The sequence below is a fragment of the Leucoraja erinacea genome, chromosome 34 (assembly GCF_028641065.1).
Source record: "Leucoraja erinacea ecotype New England chromosome 34, Leri_hhj_1, whole genome shotgun sequence".
NCBI lineage: Eukaryota > Metazoa > Chordata > Chondrichthyes > Rajiformes > Rajidae > Leucoraja > Leucoraja erinaceus.
Window position 1 is genome coordinate 14,172,488 of NC_073410.1, and position 24,859 is coordinate 14,197,346.

Below are 24,859 nucleotides of genomic sequence, written 5' to 3' on the forward strand. Positions count from 1 at the left end.
TTTGCAGGTTAATTGGCTTGGTATAAATGTAAATTGTCGCTAGTGTGTGTGTAGGATAGTGTTAGTGTGCGGGGATCGCTGGTCGGCACGGGCTCAATGGGCTGAAGGGCCTGTTCCCGCGCTGTATCTAAACTAAACTAAACTTGTGAGATCTTCAGCTGTGAGGTTTCCAGAAGGGCAGGACAGGTTTCCTCAGGCAACGCTGAGAGTTTCAACACTTTGCTGTTCTACTGCCAGATGTTGCAGTATATCAGCAGCTGCAACCTCGGCAGCTGGAGGTTTAATGGGAGCAGCACTCTTCCGGCCACTGGGAAGTGCTGCCTCAATGATCCTTGTCCGGGAAGAGTCCACGTTAGCTGTAGAAAGTGAAAGACTTGCTTCCCAGTCACATTGCCAGTACAGCGCTGGAGAGCATCAGCGGACCACCAGTAGTTACCGAGACGTTGATCAGGAACCCGCTCAGAGAGCTGGATAACTGCAGAGGTGATGGGATGTGTATTAGATGGGACTGGTCTTACCTTCTGATGTGGGATCACTGGCATGGGAGAATCCATTCTCAGAGCAGCGGTGGGAACAGGTCCCGGGCGCCTGGATCTGCAAAACAAATCCATTCACTTCCCATCAGAATGTTTCACTTAAAACCGTACACAAGCCCTTCTTATGCAGGAAGGAATTGCAGACACAAAATGCCTGAAGAAGGGTCTCAACCCTAAACATCACCTATCCAGGTTAGGTTTAGTTTAGAGATACAGTGCGGAAACAGGCCCTTCGGCCCACCTAGTCCGCGCCGACCTGCGATCCCCGCACACTAACACTATCCTACACACTCTAGGGACAATTTACAATGACACCAAGCCAGTTAACCTACAAACCTGCACGTCTTTGGAGTGTGGGAGGAAACTGGAGATCCCGGTGAAAACCCAAGCAGGTCATGGGGAGAACGTGCAAACTCCATAGAGACAGCACCCTGTAGTCAGGATCGAACCCGGGTACCTGGCGCCCTAAGGCAGCAACTCTACCGCTGCACCACCATGTTCTCCACAGATGCTGCCAGACCCGAGGAGAAAGCTCAAGGGGCTGAGTGGCCCTACTCCTGCTCCCCAGGCCTCTGTTTACATCATTACAACCTGCGCTCAGATGGACGCCCCTGACTATTAGTGAGAGTAACGTTCAACTACAATTACAAGGTCACTGAACAGGCTTTGGACACCAGTCAACAGAGGACCACTTCGGCAAAGGGGTCTCCCAAGTCTGAAGAAAGGTCCCGACTTGAATATTCACCTATCCATGTTCCCCAGAGATGCTGCCTGAGTCGCTAAGTTGCTCCAGCACTTTGTGTCGAAAACAGGTCCTTCTTCTCTGGTTGGAAGAAGCCTCTGCTTCTCCCAGACTATGAACGGAGGCAGAGCATTGCTCCAAATCTTCCTCTGCGGCGGCTGGGAACGTGATCACTTCCCATAACGGGAAAGGCTAGGACCTACTGCATGCTCCTCTCATAGAAACATACAAAATAGGTGCAGGAGTAGGCCATTTGGCCCTTCGTGCCAGCACTGCCATTCAATATGATCATGGCTGATCATCCAAAATCAGTACCCCGTTCCTGCTTTCTCCCCATATCCCTTGATTTTGTTAGCCCTAACTCTCTCTTGAAAACATCCAGTGAATTGGCCTCCGCTGCCTTCTGTGGCAGAGAATTCCACAGATTTACAACTCTCTGGGTGAAAATATTTTTCCTCATCTCAGTCAAAAATGTCCTTATTCTCAAACTGTGACCTCTGGTTCTGGACTCCCCCAACATCAGGAACATTATTCCTGCATCTAGCTTGTCCAATCCCTGAAGAATTTTATCCCTTAAGAATGTTAAATCTAAAGCCCCTGTCCCATGATCTGAGTTCACCCAAGAGCTCTCCTGAGTTTAGAAAAAAATCAAACTAGTGGCACTTCATCACAAGTATTTTTATTACTTTTGGAAATTTTTAACACTGTTGAAAAAATTTCACGAGTTCCCGCGTTTCCCAAGTACCTGCCGTTAGCGTTATGAGCCGCTACGAGACATCCACGAGCTCCGACGTACCCGCTACGTACATTCTACGTAATTACCATGAGTTTGATTTATTTTTTAACTCGGGAGAGCTCTTGGCTAAACTCGCATCGCGGGACACGGCCAAAACTCTCTCTTGAAAACTGTGGAAGGGCATCTTTCTTATGGCAGGGTGATCAGAAACTGAACTGAACAATAGTCTAAATGTGGCCTCACCAACGTCCTGTGACCCGGTTTACACAATCAGGCTCCAAGCCAGTGAGCAGACAAAGCCACACGGCATCAAAGGGAGGATCAGCTTCAAAGCCCAACGGAGAGTTGATTGGACATGAAGCGGTGATATGAGCAGACTCCGATGTGTAGTACACAATCGCAACAATCAGAGTTCATCATCTTCCCCGAAATGCTAAAGCAACAAATCACTGTTCTGCCGCATTTCATCCTCAATTAACCGAATTACATCAGCCTTACGCGCAGACATTGTGCTGTTGACCAATTGAGTCCCAGTGGTGGGAGTCAAAAGTTCATTAGTTCATCGGTTGTAGGAGCAGACTTGGACCATTCGGCCCATCAAGTCTACCCCGCCATTCAATCATGGCTGATCTATCTCTCCCTCCTGCCTTCTCCCCATAACCCCTGACACGCGTACTCATCAAGAATCTATCTATCTCTGCCTTAAAAATGTCCATTCACTTGTCCTCCACAGCCTTCTGTGACTTGAGAATTCCACAGATTCACCACCCTCTGACGAAAGAAATTCCTCCTCATCCCCTTTCTAAAAGAACGCCCTTTAATTCAGAGGCTGTGACCTCTAGTCTTAGACTCTCCCACGAGTGGAAACGTCCCGGTGTGTCACTGCTGTAGCAGTACTGGTGGACGCACGGCCTTGCAGAGGTGAGCAGTATTAGACCACTCGGCCCACCGAGTCTACCCCGCCATTCAATCATGGCTCATCTATCTCTTCCTGCTAACCCCATTCTCCTGCCCGCTCCCCATAATGCCTGACACCCGTACTAATCAAGAATCTGTCAATCTGTGCCTTAAAAATACTCCAAAATCTTTTAATAAAAGTTTAAAATAACGTGCAGCTAGTGACCAAGTCCTTGAGAAGCAACCTTTGACCCGGCAGCTGGCTCTAAAGGAACAGCACAAGAACCTAGAGAATTATCCTTATGAAGATTAAATGTAAATAGAGGATTGAATAGGATGTAGTTTTTATTGGATATTAGTGGTTTTAAGAACGTATTGATATTGGTGATTATTATTCTAATTATGCTAATAAGGAACTAGAGAGTGCGCAAGATTTCAAGTGGTGAAAATCTGTAGTAAATCTGACAGTTCATAGTACGGGTGCCGTCTGTATGCACTTTCTCCCTGTGACCACGTGGGTTTTCTCCGGGTGCTCCGGTTTTCTCCCACACTCCAAAAACGTACAGGTTTGTAGGTTCATTGGTCATCTGAACATTGCCCTAATGGGTAGACTGGCCCAAGGGATGTGAAACTGGGATAACATGGGACTAGTGTACAGGGCAGACGGGACTCGGTGGGCCGAAGGGCTCGTTCCCACGGGTCAGACAGCATCTCTGGAGAAAAGGGATGGGTGACGTTTTGGGTCGAGACCCATCATCAGACTCGATAGATGATGTTTCCGGTTTATTGCAATGCTCACGGTCACGCAGCGATAGAGTTACTGCCTTACAGCGCCAGAGACCCGGGTTTGATCCTGACTACGGGTGCCGTCTGTACGGAGTTTGTATGTTCTCCCCGTGACCCCGTGAGATTTTTTCAGCGCGCTCCGGTTTCCTCCCAACTTCCAAAGACGTGCAGGCGTGAAGATGAATTGGCTTCTAGTGTGTAGGATAGAACTAATGTATGGGTGATGGCTGGCTGGTTTAGACTCAGTGGACCGAATCTCTGAACCAAACTAAATGAATCAACCATCCTAACGACCAGTCATGTTATAGACACAAAATGCTGGAGTAACTCAGCGGGTCTGACAGCATCTCTGGAGAGAAGGAATGGGTGACGTTTCGGGTTAGACTCTTCTTCAGACCAAGAGCGGAACTCGCTTTCAAAACATGGAGGGGACGGGGGACACAATTATTTGGCGGCCATGCGCGCACGCATACACACGCGCGAGGCTTTTTTAGGCTCAATCCAGCGCTAAAAGCGGGGATTTTAAAATCGGGAGCACAAAAACTTGGGGGGGAGGTCCCTCACCTCTCAAAACATGGGGGGGGGGGACGTGCCCCTCTGCCCCCCCCCCCCCCCTCCCCCGGGTTTTCCGCCCCTGCTTCAGACAGTCGGTGTAAGCCAGCAACTGTAGTTGTGTTCTACACATCGGAGTCCTGTTGGCTGAAGGCTCTCCCTGCCCCACACCCCTCATGTCCCCCCCAATTGACAGGTACACCTCAGGGTCTGAAGACAAAATGGCTTTACATAAAACATGCTGCGCCTGGTAAATCGATGTTCTGGCAAAGACAGTCAGGTTCCACGAGATGCTCGTGATCTAATTACTTCATGGGTAAAGATTAAAGATGCACAAGCTAATTTGTTCCATGGCTGCAGAGCAGAGCAGCTGTAAATATCTCAATTTTCTAAAAGGCTATTTAACTCCTGGTGGGTGGGCTTGTCATTTTGCTCTACGCTTCATTATATTTACTTGGGGGGCGCGGGCAGCAGCAGACACCCAGAGGGGGCATGACCAGTGGGCTGAGGAACGGCAAATGGAGTTTAAGTCAGATGCGTGCAAGGAGTTACACTTTGGAAAGCAGACCAGGGAAGGCAGGACCTTCACAGTTAATGGTCACAGTCCCTGGGGAATGTTGTGATCAGAGGGGTCTCGGAATGCAAGTTGTCTGAATATGGAGACAGGGTGGAGAGGGCAGCTTTTGGCACGTTGGTCATCAACAGTTGCGGCGTTGAGTAAAGAGGTTGGCACGTTACGTCCCAGTCGTACAAGATGCAGGTGAGGCCACATTTGGACTATTGTGTTCAGTTTTGATCATCCACCGCCTACAGGAAAGATGCCATTAAGCTGGAAGACGTGCAAAGAAGATTTAGAGGATGATGGTGAGTCTGTGTAATTCATTGCCACAGATGGTCGTGGAGGCCAAGTCAATGGGTAGATTTAAAGCGGCGATTGGCAAGTTCTTGATTAGTACAGGCGTCAAAGTTATGGGGAGAAGGCAGGAGAATGGGGTTGAGAGAGAAAAATAGATCACCTATGATCGAATGGCGGAGCAGACTCGATGGGCCAAATGGCCTTATTCTGCTCCGATGTCCTTGAGTAGCACGGTGGTGCAGGGGTAGAGTTATCGCCTTACAGCACTTACAGCACCAGAGTCCCGGGTTCGATCCTGGCTACGGGTGCCTGTCTGTACGGAGTTTGCACGTTCTCCCCATGACCTGCGTGGGTTTTCTCTGAGAACTTCGGATTCCTCCCACACTCCAAAGACGTACAAGTTTGTCGGATTAATTGGCTTGGTATAATTGTAAAATAAAATTTAGAAGATTGAGGGGGGATCTTATAGAAACGTACAAAAATTCTTAAGGGGGGTTGGACAGGCTAGATGCAGGAAAATTATTCCCGATGTTGGGGAAGTCCAGAGCAAGGGGTCACAGTTTAAGGATAAGGGGGAAATCTTTTAGGACCGAGATGAGAAAATCATTTTTTACACAGAGAGTGGTGAATCTGTGGAATTCTCTACCACAGAAGGTAGTTGAGGCCAGTTCATTGGCTATATTTAAGAGGGAGTTAGATGTGGCCCTTGTGGCTAAAGGGATCAGGGGGTATGGAGAGAAGGCAGGTACGGGATACTGAGTTGGATGATCAGCCATGATCATATTCAATGGCAGTGCAGGCTCGAAGGGCCGAATGGCCTTCTCCTGCACCTATTTTCTATGTTTCTATGTCCCGAGTGTAGGTTAGTGTTAGTGTGTGGGGATTGCTGGTCGGTGCTGAATAAAGATAAAAACTAAACGAGAATTGCAATATGAACTTGTGAATAGCAACTTGGTTCCCCACCCAGTTACAACACAGCAACAAGTGGGCACCTACTTCTGGAGGCTCAGGTTCATTGTGTAGATGGCTGACTTGATCTTGTTCTGGCAATCCAGGTGGGTCATGCCCTCAGTGCTGACTCCATCAATGGCCACGATGGTATCTCCTTGGTTGATGTTGGCCAGGGCTGCCTTGCTGCCTGGACTTATCTGGAAAGAGAGGAAACGCGGGTCAACGTTGCAAAACCAGGCAGCAAAACAACGGAAGAAGCAATTCGGCAAAGCAACCAACACCTGAACGGACATCTGGAGTAACCCAGCGGGTCAGGCGGCATCTCTGGAGAACGTGGATCGGTGACGGTTTGGCAGTCTGAAGAAAGGTCCCACCTGAATTGTCTCTGACTCATGTACTCCAGAGATACTGCCTGACCCACTGAGTTACTCCAGCACTTTGTGTCCTTTTGTGTAAACCGGCATCTGCAGTTCCGTGTTTCACCCTGAAAGGTAATGAAAGCCAACGCCTTTGTGTGGAGACACTAGTTCTATGTTATTCCACTTTCCCGTTCACTCCACAGGCGCCAGAGGCAATTTACAGCAGCCAATCAACCTGCAAACCCGTATGTACGTCTTTGGGAAGTGGAAGGAAGCCAGGGCACCTGGAGGAAACCCACGTACCCCTTTCTTTTTTTTTTTTTTCCCATACAAAATGCTTTTATTCAGAACAAACAAAAATACAAAGTAGTAACACGATCAAAGATTGGCATTTTACAAACTAAGCTGCAGAGAGTTATAAAAAGTGCACAGAGCAACACAAATGCTCAACTACCCTCCCTGGATGACATATACAGGGCCTGATGCTGGCGCTGGACCACAAACATCAAGCAGGACACATCCCACCCTGCCAACCACCTTTTCACTCTGCTACCCTCTGGGAAGCGATACAGGTCTCTGAAGCTCGCAATTGTAGACTAAAAAATAGTTTCTACCCATGTGCGATAAAATAACTTAATTCTAACAGAGAAAACTGGTGAAGCATAATATAATTCGGGGTGCAAGATAATGCCAAATATTCTTTTAAAATATATTTTTAATACCTATTTATTATTTTTTTTACTGTTTTTGTGTATATGTGAGTCAATGGCTGTTGTGTTTGTTCTTTTTAAACCGAAGGAGATGCAATGGAATTTTGTTGCACAGTGTTGTGCAATGACAATAAACGTTTCCTATTCTATTCTATTATCAAATTAAAATATGAATATTTTTATCAACAATGCATTTGACCTCCCGCGGTGACCAGCGTTCACGGACGGCCTCCAGAGTCCCCGTGGACACCGCGTGTTCCCTCTCCAGGGACACGCGTGCACGGACGTAACCCCGGAAAAGGGGCAGGCAGCCGATCGCTGGGCGACCGTCGACTGCCCGTGAATGGCCCCGCGAATGGCCCCGTGAATGGCCCCGCAAATGGCCCCACAAATGGCCCACGTACCCCCCGGGTGTGTAGAGCGTGGATGGGAAAGTGAGATAGCAGTGTGAACGGCTGTGTGAGTTGTGAATTTGTGGAATTCCCTGCCACAGAGGGCAGTGGAGGCCAAATCACTGGATGGATTCAAGAGAGAGTTAGATAGAGCTCTAGGGGCTAGTGGAGTCAACGGATATGGGGAGAAGGCAGGCACGGGTCATTGATAGGGGACGATCACAATAAATGGTGGTGCTGGCTCGAAGGGCCGAATGGCCTCCTCCTGCACCTATTTTCTATGTTTCTACGAAGGGGTGATCGATGGTCAGTGTGGCCTTGGTGGTCCAACGGGCATGTTAACATGTTGTGTCTTTACACTCTAAACACTCTCTAGAGCCCACTTCTACATCACATAAGCCAAAATAATCAGACATCTAATAGCAGCAAGTGGGTCCAGAGCATTGCTGGGATGCTTGTCCATCACTGCCAATGGGTTTCATGAAGTAAGCTGAGCCGGCCGTCTCATTGAACGATAAATAAATTGCTGACTCGGCCAGTGTGTTCTCGGACCATGCGTGTGGGTGAAGCAGCTGTTGCCGCTTGTCGGAGCCGCCCTGCCTGACGGACACCGGCCTCTGCTGGCCATCGGCCAGGCCTGGGACGATGCGGACCTAAACGCTGCAGTCATCCGCAAGATCAGAATGCAGCCTCCACACTGACTGACCCAAGCCCGCTCTATCAAGGGAAGCCATCCCAAGAATCCACCTCAGGACGTTCCACAGTTTGGATTTGTTTGGAAATACAGCACTGAAACAGGCCCTTCGGCCCACCGAGTCCACAGCAACATGGATAGGACAGGTTTGGAGGGATATGGGCCCAACGCAGGCAGGTGGGACTAGTGTAGATGGGACACGTTGGCCGGTATGGGCAAGTTGGGCTGAAGGGCCTGTTTCCACGCTGCATCATTCTATGTCATTAACATCGATCACCCGTTCAAGCTAGTGAACAGTTAGTCTGAAGAAAGGTCCTGATCTGAAATGTCACCTCTCCATGTTCTCCAGAGATGCTGCCCGACCCGTGGAGTTACTCCGGCACTTAGTGTCTTGTCCCACACGGGTTTGATGTTGTCCCACATTCGCATCCACTCCCATCTCCCTCCAAACCCTCCCATATATCTGTCCAAATATCTTTTAAAAGCCATAATTGCATCCGTTCCTCTAGCTTCCTATACCGGCTCATTCCAGGTACGGACTATCCTGAGTGAGTGGGTAAATAGTCAAAATCTTATTTTGTGGCAGTGGGTATCAAAAACATGCGGGGAGAGGAAGGAGTTTTGAAGGAAATTTTCAAAGGCAAGTTTTATTTTACACAGCGGTTGATGTTTGGAAGTTGGGAATATAAGCAGCAGGAATAGGCCATTCAGCCCATCAAGCCTTCTCCACCGTTCAATACGATCATGATCTTTTACCTCAGCCCCACTTTCCTGTACTGGTCCTGTATCGCTCGATTTCACAAACATCCAAAAATCTAACAATCTTCCGTTCTAAATATATGTTCTGGTACTTTATCTGCCACATGTACCGAGGTGTTACACAGTGAAATCCATTTTTGTTTCCAATTCAGTACAAGTATCGCTGTGCACAAGCATAATATTCTTGCTATTGAGGGAGAGCAGCGTAGGTTTACAAGGTTAATTCCCGGGATGGCGGGACTGTCATATGCTGAGAGAATGGAGCGGCTGGGCATGTACACTCTGGAGTTTAGAAGGATGAGAGGGAATCTTATTGAAACATATAAGATTATTAAGGGTTTGGACACGGTAGAGGCAGGAAACATGTTCCCGATGTTGGGGGAGTCCAGAACCAGGGACCAAAGTTTAAGAATAAGGGGTAAGCCATTTAGAACGGAGATGAGGAAACACTTTTTCACACAGAGAGTGGTGAGTCTGTGGAATTTTCTGCCTCAGAGGGCAGTGGAGGGCGGTTCTCTGGGTACTTTCAAGAGAGAACTAGATAGGGCTCATAGATAGTGGAGTGAGGGGATATGGGGAGAAGGCAGGAACGGGGTACTGATTGGGGATGGTCAGCCATGATCACAATGAATGGCGGTGCTGGCTCGAAGGGCCGAATGGCCTATTCCTGCACCTATTGTCTATTATCTTAGTAGACCATTTTAAAGTCCATTTCTTGTAAGTGCAGGGATATATTTGGCACCTGAGCCTCCGCAGTGGAGAACTTCAAAGGTTCACCTTCCCTTGGCTGAAGAAAGGTCTTCTCATCTCAGTCCTGAGCTCCTCATTTGATTCTGGTCCCAAGTCAGGAAAACATCAGCCTTAAAAAGTAGGTGTCAGAAGGAACTGCAGATGCTGGTTTAAATCGAAGATGGACACAAAATGCTGGAGTAACTCAGCGGGACAGGCAGCATCTCTGGAGGGAAGGAATGGGTGACGTTTCGGGTTGAGGCCCTTCTTCAGACTGATGTCACGGGACGAAGATAGAATGTAGTTGGCGACAGTAAGGCTGGTGGGAGAACTGGGAAGGGGGAGGGAATGGAGAGAGAGGCGAAGCAAGGGCTATTTGAAGTTCAGGTCTCGACCCGAAATGTCATTCATTCCTTCTCTCCAGAGATGCTGCCTGTCTCGTTGAGTTACTCCAGAATTTTGTGCCTACCTTTGATGTAAACCAGCATCTGTAGTTCCTTCCTACAACCATTAATCTACCTGACACTACCCATAGACATATGATATATTTCAATGGGATTACCTGTCTTTAGACTAGAGGTACAGCGTGAAAACAGGTATCCATCCATCTCCCTCCAAACCCTTCCATTCCATACATCTGTCCAAATGTTTTTTAAATGGCCCACTGAGTCCACTCCGACCAACAATCTCCCCTTACACAAGCACCATCCTACACACTAGGGGCAATTTACAATTTTTACAGAAGCCAATTAACCTACAAACCTGCACGTCTTTGTAGTGTTGGAGGTAACCGGAGCTCCCGGAGAAAACCCACGTGGTCACGGGGAGAACGTACAAACTCCGTACAGACAGCACCTGTAGTCGGGATCGAACCTGGGTCTCTGCCGCTGTGAGGCAGCAACTCCTCCGCCGTCTGAGAGAGGTTTTTCTGACTCCTTCTACGACAAACCTGCCGTAAATCTCACGCTAACCCTCGTGCCTGGAGTTTTGCACTGAACTCAAGCATAAAACTCGCGGCCTTAAGAACTGCACAGGCAGCTAATGTGAAAATGTTTTGTGGCTTTTCAAGCTTTAGCCCCAATCCTCCACCCCTCCACCAACCCCGTCTACTGTGGTGATCACCAACAACATGGACGTTACAACTACTTTAGACTGTGTGTGACACGCATACGAGGGCTGAGGTGACATTTGGCCTTCACCTCCCTGTGAGCAGTGGTGTTGTTCTGCTGTTAAATAGTCATAGAGGCCCACGGCGTTGAAACAGGCCCTTCAGCCCACACTGACCAACATGTCCCATCTGCCTGTGTTTGATCCATATCCCTCTAAACCTGTTCTATCCATGTACCTGTCGAAATATTTCTCAAATGTGATGATGGTACCTGCTTCAACTGCCTCCTCCGACAGTTCGTTCCATACACCCATCACCCTTTGTGTAAAAAAAGTTGCCCCTCAGGTTCCTATTAAGTCTTTCCCCTCTCACCTGAATCCTATACCCAGCGGCTCTTGCTTCTCCTTACTCTGGGTAAAAGACTCTGTGTATTTACCTGATCTGTTCCTCTCATGTTCCTGTACACCTCATGTTGTACATAACAGGGTGACCAAAACTGAACCACAATACTCCAAGTGTGGCCTCACCAGTGTCTTGTACAACAGAAACATGACCTCCCATCCTCTACACTCGATACAACTTTAAAGTACAACAACTTCGAGTCACAGAGTCGTACCGCACAGAAACAGGCCCTTCGGCCCAACTCATCCATGTTGACCATCTAAGCTTGTGCCATTTGCCTGCATTTGGCCCAAGTCTCTCTCAACCTTTCCATTGCATGTACTTGTCCAAATATTCTGTAAAGGTTATTGTAGCTGCTTAAACCACTTCCTCTGACAGCCCAATCCATAAATGAATCACCCTCTGTTATGAAAAGATTGCCCCTCAGGTTCCCTTCTCTCCATAATCCTGTGTCCTCTCGTTCTCGATTCCCCAACGATGATGTGCATTCACTCTGTCTATGCTCCTCTTGATTTGACACACCTCTGTCAGGTCACTCTTCTGAGCTCCAATGAATAGTCCTCGCCTTTGTACATTAATGAGTTGGAAGGCTTTGTGGCCAAGTTTGTGGTTGATATGAAAATAGGTGGAGGGGCAGGTAGTGTAGAGAAAGCAGGGACTCTGCAGAAGGACTTGGACGGGTTGGGACTTGGGAGAGTGGGCAGAGAAGTGGCAGATGGAATGTAGTGTCGCAAAATGCGGAGTCGTGCATTTTGGCAGTAGGAATAAAGGCGTAGACTATTTTCTAAATGGGGAGTGAATCCAGAAATCAGAGGTGCAAAGGGACTTGGGAATGCTGGTGCAGGATTCCCAAAAGGTTAATCTGCAAGTCGAATCAGTAGTAAAGAAAGCAAACTCAAAGCTAGCACTTATTACAAGAGGGCTTGTATACAGAAACAGGGATGTAATGCTGAGGCTCTAGAAGGTGCTGGTCATGCCGCACTTGTAATATTGTGAGCAATTTTGGGCACCATATCTGAGGAAGGATGTGCTGGCTCTGGAGAGGGTCCAGAGGAGGTTTACAAGAATGATCCCAGGAATGAGTGGGTTAACCAATGATGAGAGTTTGTCGGCACTGGGCCTGTACTTGCTGGAGTTTAGAAGAATGAGGGGGGACCTCATTGAAACATGGAGAATAGTGAAAGGCTTGGATAGAATGGATGGGGACTGGAAATTCTGTGGTGAAGAATTCCACAGATTCACCACCCTCTGACTAAAGAAATTCCATCTCATCTCCTTCCTAAAAAAACATCCTCTAATTCTGAGACTATGCCCTCTAGTCCTAGGCTCTCCTACAAGTGGAAACAGCCTCTCCACATCCACTCCATCCAAGCCGTCACTGTTCTGTACGTACCGATGAGCCCCTCCCCCACCCCCCCCCACCCCTCTCATTTACAAATGATGTCAATACCAAAGCAAGCTTGCCTCCAGTGGACGGGTCTAGGATTGTGTGCAGTTCTGGTCGCCCCATTACTGGAGAGTTTGGAGTTTCTTACAGCAAGATCCGCTTCCCCTTTGAACTAACTCCCTCTAATCCACACAGCGTGCCTGCATTACAGAGTGTTAGCTCAAAGAGGGGTTAGACAAGAGGGATTGTTTCCTCTGGAGCGCCATAGGGTGAAGGGAGACCAGATAGAAGCATATAAACTCATGAGAGGCCAAGAAGGAGCACAGTCAGAATCAATCAGGAGGTGCAACTCCAGAGCCAACAAGATCATGGGGGACCCCTTCCACCCCAGCAACGGACGGTTCCAGCTGCTACGGTCAGGCAAACGCCTCCATTGCCATGCTGTGAGAACAGAGAGGTTGAGAAGGAGTTTCTTCCCAGAGGCCGTTAGGGCTGTAAACTCCTATCTCACCAGGGATTAACTGTACTGCACCATTCTACTGCTTTTTTTAAATTGCTGTTATTTTTCCTTTTTCCTTTTTCCTTCCTCCCACAATATGTCATATGTAAATGAATATGTGATTCTGTTCCATTCTGTTTGTAGTTTGTTTTTTGCACAAAAGTCCGCGAGCATTGCCACTTTTCATTCCATTGCACATCTCGTATGTGTATGTGACAAATAAACTTGACTTGACTTGACTTTTCCCACAGGGTTGACAATGTCACAGACGAGAGGAAATAGCTTTGAGGATAAGAGGGGAAGGTTTAAAGGAGGTGTATGGGGCAAGTGTGTTTTCCCCACACAGAGGGTGGTAGGTGGCTGGAACGTGGTGGTGGTGGAGACAAAGCCAATTGTGGCATTTAGAGAGACAAATGTATATATACTGTAGGGACAGAGGGATGTGGATCACATGCAGACAGAAGGGATTAGTTTAATTCGACATTATGTTCAGCGTGGATGTTGTGAGCCAAAGGGCCTGTTCCTGTGCTATACTGTTCTATGTTCTATGGGTAAATTGCAGGGTTGGGCCAGCTACTCTGATCACTCCGTGGGCAAGAGCTGTATCATCAAACGCTATTGTGAGAAGAGATTTGTCCCAAAATATTTCGCGACTATTGGGATTGACTATGGAGTTACAAAGGTTCAGATGAGGGATCGTGAGATTAAAGTTAACATCTTTGACATGGTGGGTCATCCATTTTTCTATGAGGTGCAAAATGAGTTTTACACTCTCACTGACAACCGATCGAGAGCAGAAAACAACTCTCCAATAACTGTCAATTTCCAGTCCTCATTGCCTCATGTTTTTACCATGGAAGCCCAATCCATTTACACCTCCATCTCCCACCATTAAGGTCTCAAGACCCTCCGGTTCTTTCCTTGAACAAGGTTCCAAACATTTCCCTCTCCTAACACTGGCGGAACTTGCTCCAATCAGTCCCGACCCATAAATGTCGCCTGTCCACGTCCTCCAGCGATGCTGGGGGTTTCGGCCCGAAACGTCGCCTATTTCCTTCGCTCCTTAGATGCTGCTGCACCCGCTGAGTTTCTCCAGCATTTTTGTGTATCTTCTCCAGAGATGCTGCCTGACCCGCTGAGTTACTCCAGCACTTTGTGTCCTTTTTTGTAAACCAGCATTGGCCGTTCCTCGTCTCTACAACTCTGAAGGCATTTAATATGAATCAATAACATACATCGGAGACACAGTTAAAACTGTCTTTCTGATCATATCTCTCATCACCTGTTCTATTATTAACCACGCAGTTCAACATCAATCCTCCTAAAGTGGCACGGTGGCACTGCGGTAGAGTTGCTGCCTCACAGCGCCAGAGACTCGAGTTGGATCCTGAGCTCAGGTGCTGTCTGTGTGGAGTTCTCCCTGTGACCGTGTGGGTTTTCTCCGGGCGCTCTGGTTTTCTCCCAAACATATGTAACATATTGGCTTCTGTAAATTGCCCCTCGTCTGCAGGGAGTGGATGTGAAAGTGGGATTGCATGGAACTAGTGTGTACAGGTGGTCGGCACGGAATCGGTGGGCTGAAGGGCCTGTTTCCCTGCTGAACCTCTAAACTAAACTGTACGCTTAATGCAACCTCACTGACCACCATTAGAAACAACCTTTCCATTGAGTGACCAAAAAGCATTATCAATGGGTCATATTTTGACAGCAAAATCTCTGAAGTGCCAACAGAAAACTATCTGATTTATCTTCTCCAGGATTCTGAGATCTTGTTGTACAGCGTAATGGAATCAGTTCCCCCTCTCCCCATCCCAACCTGAAACTAAAACCCCAGTTTAAGGCAGCTGCAATTGAACTACACTGCGTATTAGGATCTTATCCGTGGACTTTCAATGCTCTGGGTCATTGACAAAGTCAGCATCTCACTGGGAGACAGCTTTATCAAACCAGACATGCAATGAAAAGGTCAGGCATTCCTGGCACTCAGATTGCAGAAGCTGGGAGGCTTATCATGATGGCTTTACCAACAGGTCTTTCAGACTGCAGCCCGTCCCATCCCACACTGCGATTGAGGGCAAGTGTGTCCCTGAACAACCTGGCACACTGTGAGAGTGGCCTGATCAATGCTCACACACACGCACTAACACACACACACACACACTCAGACTCTTACACACACACACGCAGACTCAGACACACATTAACATTCACACACACACACACACACACACACACACACACACACACACACACACACACACACACACACACACACACACACACACACACACACACACACACACACACACACACACACACACACACACACACACACTCACACACACTGACCCTTGCCCCTGTCCCACTTAGGAAACCTGAACGGAAACCTCTGGACACTTTGCGCCCCACCCAAGGTTTCCGTGCGGTTCCCGGAGGTTTTTGTCAGTCTCCCTACCTGCTTCCACTGCCTGCAACCTCCGGCAACCACCTGCAACCTCTGGGAACCGCACGGAAACCTTGGGTGGGGCGCAAAGTCTCCAGAGGTTTCCGTTCAGGTTTCCTAAGTGGAACAGGGGCATTACACAGGGATACTCACAAACTTTCACATTCACACACACACACTCAGACTCAGACACACATTCACACACAGACTCACACAGACTCACAAACAGACTCACACACAGACTCTCACACCCACTGACCCTTACACATCCCAATAGATGCGCACACACACACTCTCACAATGTCACATACACAGTCACACATACACACACTCTCAGACACACTATCAGATGGACAGACACACACACGCACACAGACACACACACTCATGGGGGGGTGGGGGAGTTACCTAATTATAGATATTATGCGAGAATCTTAAAGGAGTCAGCGAGCACCTTCTTAAGTAAAAACATAGAAACAAGGAACTGTAGATGCAAGTTTACAAAAAAAGACACAAGAGTGCTGGAGTAACTCAGCGGATCAAGCAGGTCTGGAGAACATGGATAGATTACATATTGGATCGGGACCCTTCTTCAATGTGAAGACCCATTTAGTTTCCCCAGCACCTTGTGGCCTTCTTACGTGAGTCTTGGAACTGGCCCAGCCTTCCTGTAGGTCTGTGGCATTGAGCTGGTGAAGCAAGGCGGCAACTGCCCTCAGCTCCAAGTCAAAATGCCAACCTTGCCGCTCTCAAAACATTTCAATGGCAGTGACCAAAATCACACCTCAATCAGGTGCCATAACTATAAACTAAAAGAGAAAACTGGTCAGCTTCCTCTGGGCTTCAATATTTAAGGCACCAACATAGTAGATTGTCCATTTGTGAGGGGGACTGCCATGGGGGATATGGATTGGTCAAGGGAATGGGCATGAAGTTGGCAGATGGAGTCTACTGGGAAAATGCAACGTTGACCATTTTGGATGTACGAATAAAAAAGCAGCTGATTATTTGTAGAGGGTGAGATGACACAATGGTGCAGTGATAAAGGATTGAGAGAGTCCTATTGCACGGGGCACTAAGGGTTGGCATGCAGAGAACCAGGAATCATTAGGAAGGGGAAGATAGACACAAAATGCTGGAGAAACTCAGCGAGACAGTCAGCATCCCCGGATAGAAGGAATGGCTGACGTTTCGGGTCGGGACCCTTCTTCAGGAAACTTACAAAATTCTTAAGGGGTTGGACAGGCTAGATGCAGGAAGATTGTTCCCGATGTTGGGGAAGTCCAGAACAAGGGGTCACAGTTTAAGGATAAGGGGGTAGCCTTTTAGGACCGAGATGAGAAAAACATTTTTCACAGAGAGTGGTGAATCTGTGGAATTCTCTACCACAGAAGGTAGTTGAGGCCAGTTCATTGGCTATATTTAAGAGGGAGTTAGATGTGGCCCATGTGGCTAAAGGGATCAGGGGGTATGGAGAGAAGGCAGGTACAGGATACCGAGTTGGATGATCAGCCATGATCATATTGAATGGCGGTGCAGGCTCGAAGGGCCGAATGGCCTACCCCTGCACCTATTTTCTATGTTTCTATGTTTCCATAATTAGGAAGTGGTACAAGTCTCGATGCAAATCAGTGGGATTGTGCTTGGAACATCGAGGATACTTTTGGTGCTCTATTGATCGAAAGACACATCAAGTAAACAGGCCCTTCGAGTCCACACCAACAATCATTCACCCACCCACACTAGTTCCACGTTACCCTAATTTGGCTTCCATTCCCAGCATACCAGGGGCAATTTACAGAGGCCAATTAACCTCCACACCTACAAAACCGGAGAACCCAGAGCAAAACCGCAAAGGTCACGGGGAGAAGGTATAAACTCGGAGTCCTTTTCAGAATGGCAATCAGTGACTAGTGGGGTGCCGCAATGCTCGGTGCTGGGACCCCAGTTATTTACTATATATATGAACGATTTAGATGACGGATTTAAATGTGGCATCTCCAAGTTTGTGGATGACACAAAGCTTGGTGGCAGTGTGAGCTGCGATGAGGATGCTATGAGGCTGCAGGGTGGCTTGGATAGGTTGGGTGAGTGGGCAGATGCATGGCAGATGCAGTATAATGTGGATAAATGTGAGGTTATCCACTTTGGTGACAAGAACAGGAAGGCAGATTATTATCTGAATGGTGTCAGATTAGGAAGAGGGGAGGTGCAAGAAGACCTGGGTGTGCTTGTACATCAGTCACTGAAAGTAAGCATGCAGGTACAGCAGGCAGTGAAGAAAGCAAATGGCATGTTGGCCTTCATTGCGAGAAGATTTGAGTATAGGAGCAAGGGAGGTCCTACTGCAGTTGTACAGGGCCCTGGTGAGACCGCACCTGGAGTATTGTGTGCAATTTGGTCTCCTAATTTGAGGAAGGACATTCTTGCTATTGAGGGAGTTTCTATGTTTCCATAATTTGGTTAGAAGGTAGGTTCACCAGGTTAATTCCCAGGTTGGCAAGACTGACATATAATGAAAGAATAGGTCGACTGGGCTGGAATTTAGAAGAATGGAGGGTATCAAAGACATTCTTGCCATAGAGGGAGTACAGAGAAGGTTCACCAGACTGATTCCTGGGATGGCAGGACTTTCATATGAAGATATGAAGCTTGTACTCGATAGATTTTAGAAGATTGAGGGGGATCTTATAGAAACTTACAAAATTCTTAAGGGGTTGGACTGGCTAGATGTAGGAAAAATGTTCCCAATGTTGGGGGAGTCCAGAACCAGGGGTCACAGTTTAAGAATAAGGGGTAGACCATTTAGGACTGAGATGACGAAAAACTTCCTCACCCAGAGAGTTGTGAATCTGTGGAATTCTCTGCCACAGAAGGCAGTGGAGGCCAATTTACTGGAGAGTTAGATTTGGCTCTTAGGGCTAAAGGAATCAAGGGATATGGGGAAAAAGCAGGAATGGGGTACTGATTTTAGATGATCAGTCATGATCATATTGAATGGTGGTGCTGGCTTGAAGGGCCGAATGGTCTAATCCTGCACCTATGTTTCTATGTTTCTATGTAGACAGCACCAGTAGTCAGGATGGAACCCAGGTCTCTGGCGCTGTGAAGCAGCAACTCCACACTGCACCACTCTGTAACTGTGTATGTGGTGTCACAGCCAAGCAACATTGCAATAATGTGAGACCATCAAGGCGGCACGGTGGCTCAGCGGTAGAGTTGCTGCCTTTAAGTGCCAGAGAGACCCGGGTTCGATCCTGACGACGAGGTGCTGCTTGTACGGAGTTTGTACGCTTTCCCCGTGACCACGTGGGTTTTTTGTGGGTGCTGCGGTTTCCTCCCACATTCCAAACACCTGCAGGCAAGTAGGTTAATTGGCCTTTGTAAAAATGATAAATAGTCCCCGGTGTGTAGGATAGTGCTAGTGTATGGGAATCGCTGGACAGTGCGGTCTCGGTGGGCTGTCGGGCTTGTTTCCTATGCTGTATCTCTAAAGTAAACGACAGGGGGTTTTGGGGAATGGAAAGTGAGTGGGATAGTGGTGAGATCAAGGTTGGATTGGTCATGGACCTATTGATTCGTGAGGAGGCTCAAGGGTCAAAATTAGTCTTTTCCATTTCAAGTGCTCCTACATTGTAAGTGATACACAGTCCAACCTAGAACACCATCCCTTCAGCCCACCGGGTCCACACCAACCATGTTGGATTCATTTATATCCATCCCACCAACTCGCATGTTTTTTTTGCAGAAACAAGGAACTGCAGATGCTGGTTTCACAAAAGGACACAAATTGCTGCAGTAACTCAGCAGGTCAGGCTGGGTGGAGAACAAGGATAGGTGACGTTTCAGGACTGCTGTTGCTATTGTGCTTGGAATTGGCATGAAGTGCAGTTACATATAGTGGACAGCATTGATCTTGTCACCCGGTGCGGGCATCTTGTTGAAGTCTAAAGCTCCCGTGTAACGCCAGTTGGCTGACGGAACGGCGTGTGTTTCAGTGGGACTGCCCTCAGTGGCAGGTGCAGGGGTGGGGTTAGAAGGAAGTCAGCCATGATTGAATGGCGGAGTAGACTTGATGGGCCGAATGGCCTAATTCTACTACTATCACTTATGACTTTATGAAATTACGTCTCAGCGTTCATCATCACTTGCCTCAGTTTAGTTTTATTTAGTTTGGAGATACAACGTGGAATCAGGCCCTTCAGCCCATCGAGTCTGCAACGTACACACGTTCTAGTTCTGTGTTATCACACGTTCACATTCTACACTTTAGGGATAATTTACAGAAGCCAATTAAACTACAAACCCGCGCGTCTTTGGAATGTGGGAAGAAACTGGAACACCCGGAGAAAACCCACGCGGTCACAGGGAGAAGGTGTTTGTGTCTACCTTTGATTTAAACCAGCATCCGCAGTTCTTTCCCTCAGCCCACCGAGTCCACACTGACCATTGATCACCCGTCCACACTAGTTCTATGTTATCCCACTTTCTCATCCATTCTCTACCCACCAGGGACAATATTCAGAGGACCGGCAAACCAGCACATCTTTGGGGGGCGCAGGGGGGAAACCGGAGCACCCGGAGGAAACCAGGGAGAACGTGCAAACTCCACACACAGACTGTACCCCGAGGTGAGGATCAAACCAGGGTCTCTAGCGCAGTGAGGCAGCTGCGCTACCCGCTGCATCACTGTGCCCCCCACATCTGATCCAAGGAAATCCCCCATTCTCAGGGATGCAGCAACGGACAAACGTAGGCAGTGTTTTATCAGCTGGTGACACCCGCTGCTGCAAAACAGGCCATCTCTTGTATTCTCTACCTGAGCACCGACAAGGTTACAAAGCCACAAGCACTTTAACCAAAGGCCTGAGCTGAAGATAGAATGTCTCTGAACTTGATTTACGCAGTTACTACCATTAGTTATTAAGCAAAGCTGATGGTGACTTATGGGCTTGTCCCACTTAGGTGATTTTTTTAGGCAACTACAGGCGACCAGTTTGTTGCCACATGTTCGCCGGGCGTCCCCTCCTCCGTTGCGCAAAAAGTCATAGCGTCTTTCTGGTCGCCGCTGTTGAAAATTTTTCGCGACAGTGGGTTTGCCGCCACCTGATCTCCCGGAGGCTCAGCGCTTCAACTCCCCCTCCCATTCCGAACCCAACCTTTCTGTCCTCGGCCTCCTCCGTAGCCAGAGTGGGGACTACCATAAATTGGAGGAGCAGCACCTCATATTTCGCTCGGGCAGTTTGCACCCCAGCGGCATGAACATTGACTTCTCTAATTTCAGATAGTCCCTACTTTCTCCTCCCCTTCTCAACTCTCCCTCTAGCCCAATGGCTCCACCTCTTCCTTTATTCTTCCCCCCCACCCTCACATCAGTCTGAAAAAGGGTTTCGCCCCGAAACGTTGCCTATTTCCTTCGCTCCATAGATGCTGCCTCACCCGCTGAGTTTCTCCAGCATTCTTGTCTAACAACAAAAAAAAATCTTTTCTCTGTACCTTGGTATGCCTGAGAATAATCTGAACTAATTCCTCCTGAATACCTTCACATCTTTCTTAGAGGGTGGTGCCCCAATCTGGACCCACTCCAACTATGACCATTGGTGTTTTGTACGGGGCCATCATGACTCAGACTCACTCACTGTGACCACAGGCCCTTCAGCCCACCAGGCCCACACCAACCATGATGGATTTATTTACACCCATCCCACCAACTCACATGCTTTTGTTGTAAAAACAAGGAACTGCAGATGCTGAATTATACAAAAGGACACAAAATACTGGAGTAACAGCAGGTCAGGCAGCATCTCCAGAGAACATGGGTCGGTGACTTTGCAGGTCGGGACTCTTCTTCCGACGTGCGGTCTGAAGAAGGGTTCCGATCCGAAACATAACCTATCCATGTTCTCCAGGGATGCTGCCTGTCCCGCTGAGTTACACCAAGACCATGTGCCCATGAGAATGGAAACCTGCACCAACACAGGGAGAACGTGCAAACCCCACACAGACAGGACCAGGGTTGTAGAGGCATCGCTGGAGCTGTGAGACAGAGGCTCCATGCTAAACCACTATTTACCATTACATAGAAATTAGGTGCAGGAGTAGGCCATTCGGCCCTTCGAGCCTGCACCGCCATTCAATATGATCATGGCTGATCATCCAACTCAGTATCCCGTACCTGCCTTCTCTCCATACCCCCTGATCCCCTTAGCCACAAGGGCCACATCTAACTCCCTCTTAAATATAGCCAATGAACTGGCCTCAACTACCCTCTGTGGCAGAGAGTTCCAGAGATTCACCACTCTCTGTGTGGAAAAAGTTCTTCTCATCTCGGTTTTAAAGGATTTCCCCCTTATCCTTAAGCTGTGACCCCTTGTCCTGGACTTCCCTAACATCGGGAACAATCTTCCTGCATCTAGCCTGTCCAACCCCTTAAGAATTTTGTAAGTTTCTATAAGATCCCCTCTCAATCTGCTAAATTCTAGAGAGTATAAACCAAGTCTATCCAGTCTTTCTTCATAAGACAGTCCTGACATCCCAGGAATCAGTCTGGTGAACTGTCTCTGCACTCCCTCTATGGCAATAATGTCCTTCCTCAGATTTGGAGACCAAAACTGTACGCAATACTCCAGGTGTGGTCTCACCAAGACCCTGTCCTTGCTCCTGTGGATCAGGCCTCCATCTATTCAGGCCCTTTTCTCAACACACCTTTCTCAACATCCATACTGCTTTCAACATAAACCTTGATACCTCTGTGTTTATGTACTGTTTTATGAATGCTACCTCACAGTCAGTACAGCTGTGTATACATTCTCCTTCACTGACTCCCTTCAATGAAACATACAGGACTACCAACCTGAGTCCACGCCGACCATCGATCACCCGCTCACACTAGCTCCCTGTTATCCCACATTCACGTCCACTCCCCATACACCAGGGACTATTTACAGAGGACAGCTAACCGACAAACCCGCACGTCTTTGGGATGTAGGAGGAAACCCGCCCGGTCACAGGGAGAGCGTGCAAACTCCACACCCGAGGCCAGGATCGATCCCCCGGACTCTGGCACCATGAGGCAGCAGCAATACCCGCTGCGCCACTGCGCTGCCCCCTGCATCTGCCGAGCTCAGGTGCGGATGGAAATGGCGGAGCGTCAAAGTGGCAGAGCATTTGGATGCGCTGCAGGGCGTTACTGCCAACGCAGCGGACCGATCTCGCGGACAAACGGCGCGGCGGGTAGTGCTGCTGCCTCATGGGTCCCGCGGTCAGGCTTCCACCTGTAGATTAGTGGCTCATGTTACGAGTCATCCTTTTGTAGTTACACCCTCTGGCTTATTAGCGTCACGGTCAACCGCACTCCCCGGTCTGAAGTGAACTCTCAAGTGAGAGCTTGTAGTTGTTTATTCTAAATAAACAGTGTATAACCTGACATGGCATGAGGTCTCTATTATTACAATGACTCCAAAACCAACATGTTGTTTAAGAAGGAACTACAGATGCTGGAAAATCGAAGGTAGACAAAAATGCTGGAGAAACTCAGCGGGTGCAGCAGCATCTATGGAGCGAAGGAAATAGGCAACGTTTCGTTCCGAAACGTTGCCTATTTCCTTCGCTCCATAGATGCTGCTGCACCCGCTGAGTTTCTCCAGCATTTTTGTCTACCTCCAAACCAACATGGTGTCAGAAGTGGGATTCGAACCCACGCCGCCAATTGGAGACCAGAAATTGAGCCACGGATGCGGCCTGTGTGACATTTGCCTTCTCCCCGTGTCCACTTTGGTTACCACCCCCCTGGGTGATCCAATTTCCTCCCACATCCCAGACATGTTTGCTAGGTTAATTGGCCATTAATTAACCTCGCAAACATGTCGATGAGTTGCAGAATTTGAGTGGAGTTCAAAGGGCCAAAGACCAAGAATAGGTTATGGGGAAGTCAGTTGACCAGTCTGAAGAAGGGTCTCGATCCAAAACAGTCACCTGCCCATGTTCTCCAGGGATGCTGCCTGACCCTCTGAATTTCGTTTAGAGAAGCAGCACAAAAACAGGACCAGCGATCCCTGCACACCAACATTATCCTACACACGCTAGGGACAATTTACAACTTTTACTGATGCCAATTCGCCTACAAACCCGCACGTCTTTGGAGTGTGGGAGGAAGCCAGAGAATCTGAAAAGTCATGCAGTCACAGGGAGAACATGCAAACTCCGCACAGACAGTACTCATAGTCTCTGGCGGTGTAAGGCAGCAAATCTATCGTGCACCACTGTGTCGCTTTGAGTTACTCCAGCACTTTGTGTCCAGTTGGGGAAAGAGGCTGATGCATAGAGACAGCGTGGATACAATTTACACTTATGCCAAGTAAACAAACCCAAGCCAATTAATAGACAATAGACAATGGACAATAGGTGCAGGAGCCAGCACCGCCATTCAATATGATCATGCCTGATCTAATCTCTCCTAATCCCATTCTCCTGCCTTCTCCCCGTAACCGCTGCCTATGTTTAAGTACTTGTGTCATTGCGGTCGGAAGGAAGTCCCTGACCATTAGTGGGAGCAACTTTCAACTCAAATTACAAGGTCATCGAGTAGGGTTGGGACACCAGTCAGCAGAGGACCACTTGCTGTGAAGGGATCTTCTGAGTCAGGAGAAGTGGTCCCAACCTGCATCGTCACCCACCCTTTTCCTCCAGAGATGCTGCCTGACCCGTCGAGTTGCTCCAGCATTTTTGTGTCTGTCCTGGAGCTGAAATCCCTCGTCCTTGGATCCATCCGAGAAATCTCTTCAACTGCCCTCTCTCATCCATCCTGCCCACCGGCGCTGTCCGTGTGGAGTTTGCACGTTCTCCTCATGACTGTTCCTGCTTCCCATGTGTTCCATCCACCTCCCATGTCCCACCTACTGCAGCTGGCTATTGCAAAGCCCCTTGCTCTACAGAAGTGGCTACAGAATCAAAGGTGAGCTGGAGATGAAGTTGTACGGGTGCAGAGCAAATAGGAGATGGTATTATGACAGAGGATTGCTCTGCTCAGAGCTGGCATGGATCTAATGGGCTGAATGGCCTCTTTATTTGATCGAGTAAGTAATTTAAAGTGAGGTGACCAGCACTGAGATGTAAAATCCCGAAGAATTTAATCTACTGGGTTAAACAAAATCAAAATGTTTTCAACTTTCTTTCAAAATGTTTGCAACTGCTCACAATAGCAGCGCTGAAACAGGCCCTTCGGCCCACCGAGTCCGTGCCGACCAGCGATCCCCGCACACTAACACTATCCAACACATTTTACAATTATACCAAGTCAATTAACCTACAAACTGTACATCT

General features: G+C 48.3%; 1 protein-coding gene across 1 annotated transcript in view; it reads right to left on the minus strand.

Annotated features, from left to right (window-relative positions):
• ldb3a (LIM domain binding 3a) overlaps positions 1–24,859 on the minus strand; it is a 135,281-nt gene that overhangs the window by 75,574 nt on the left and 34,848 nt on the right. Inside the window, exons 3-4 of the mRNA XM_055661564.1 lie at positions 6,102–6,253; positions 519–594 (exon numbers count right to left, since the gene is read on the minus strand). Of these exons, the coding sequence (XP_055517539.1) occupies positions 519–594; positions 6,102–6,253 (228 nt within the window). The remainder of the gene's footprint in view (positions 1–518; positions 595–6,101; positions 6,254–24,859) is intronic.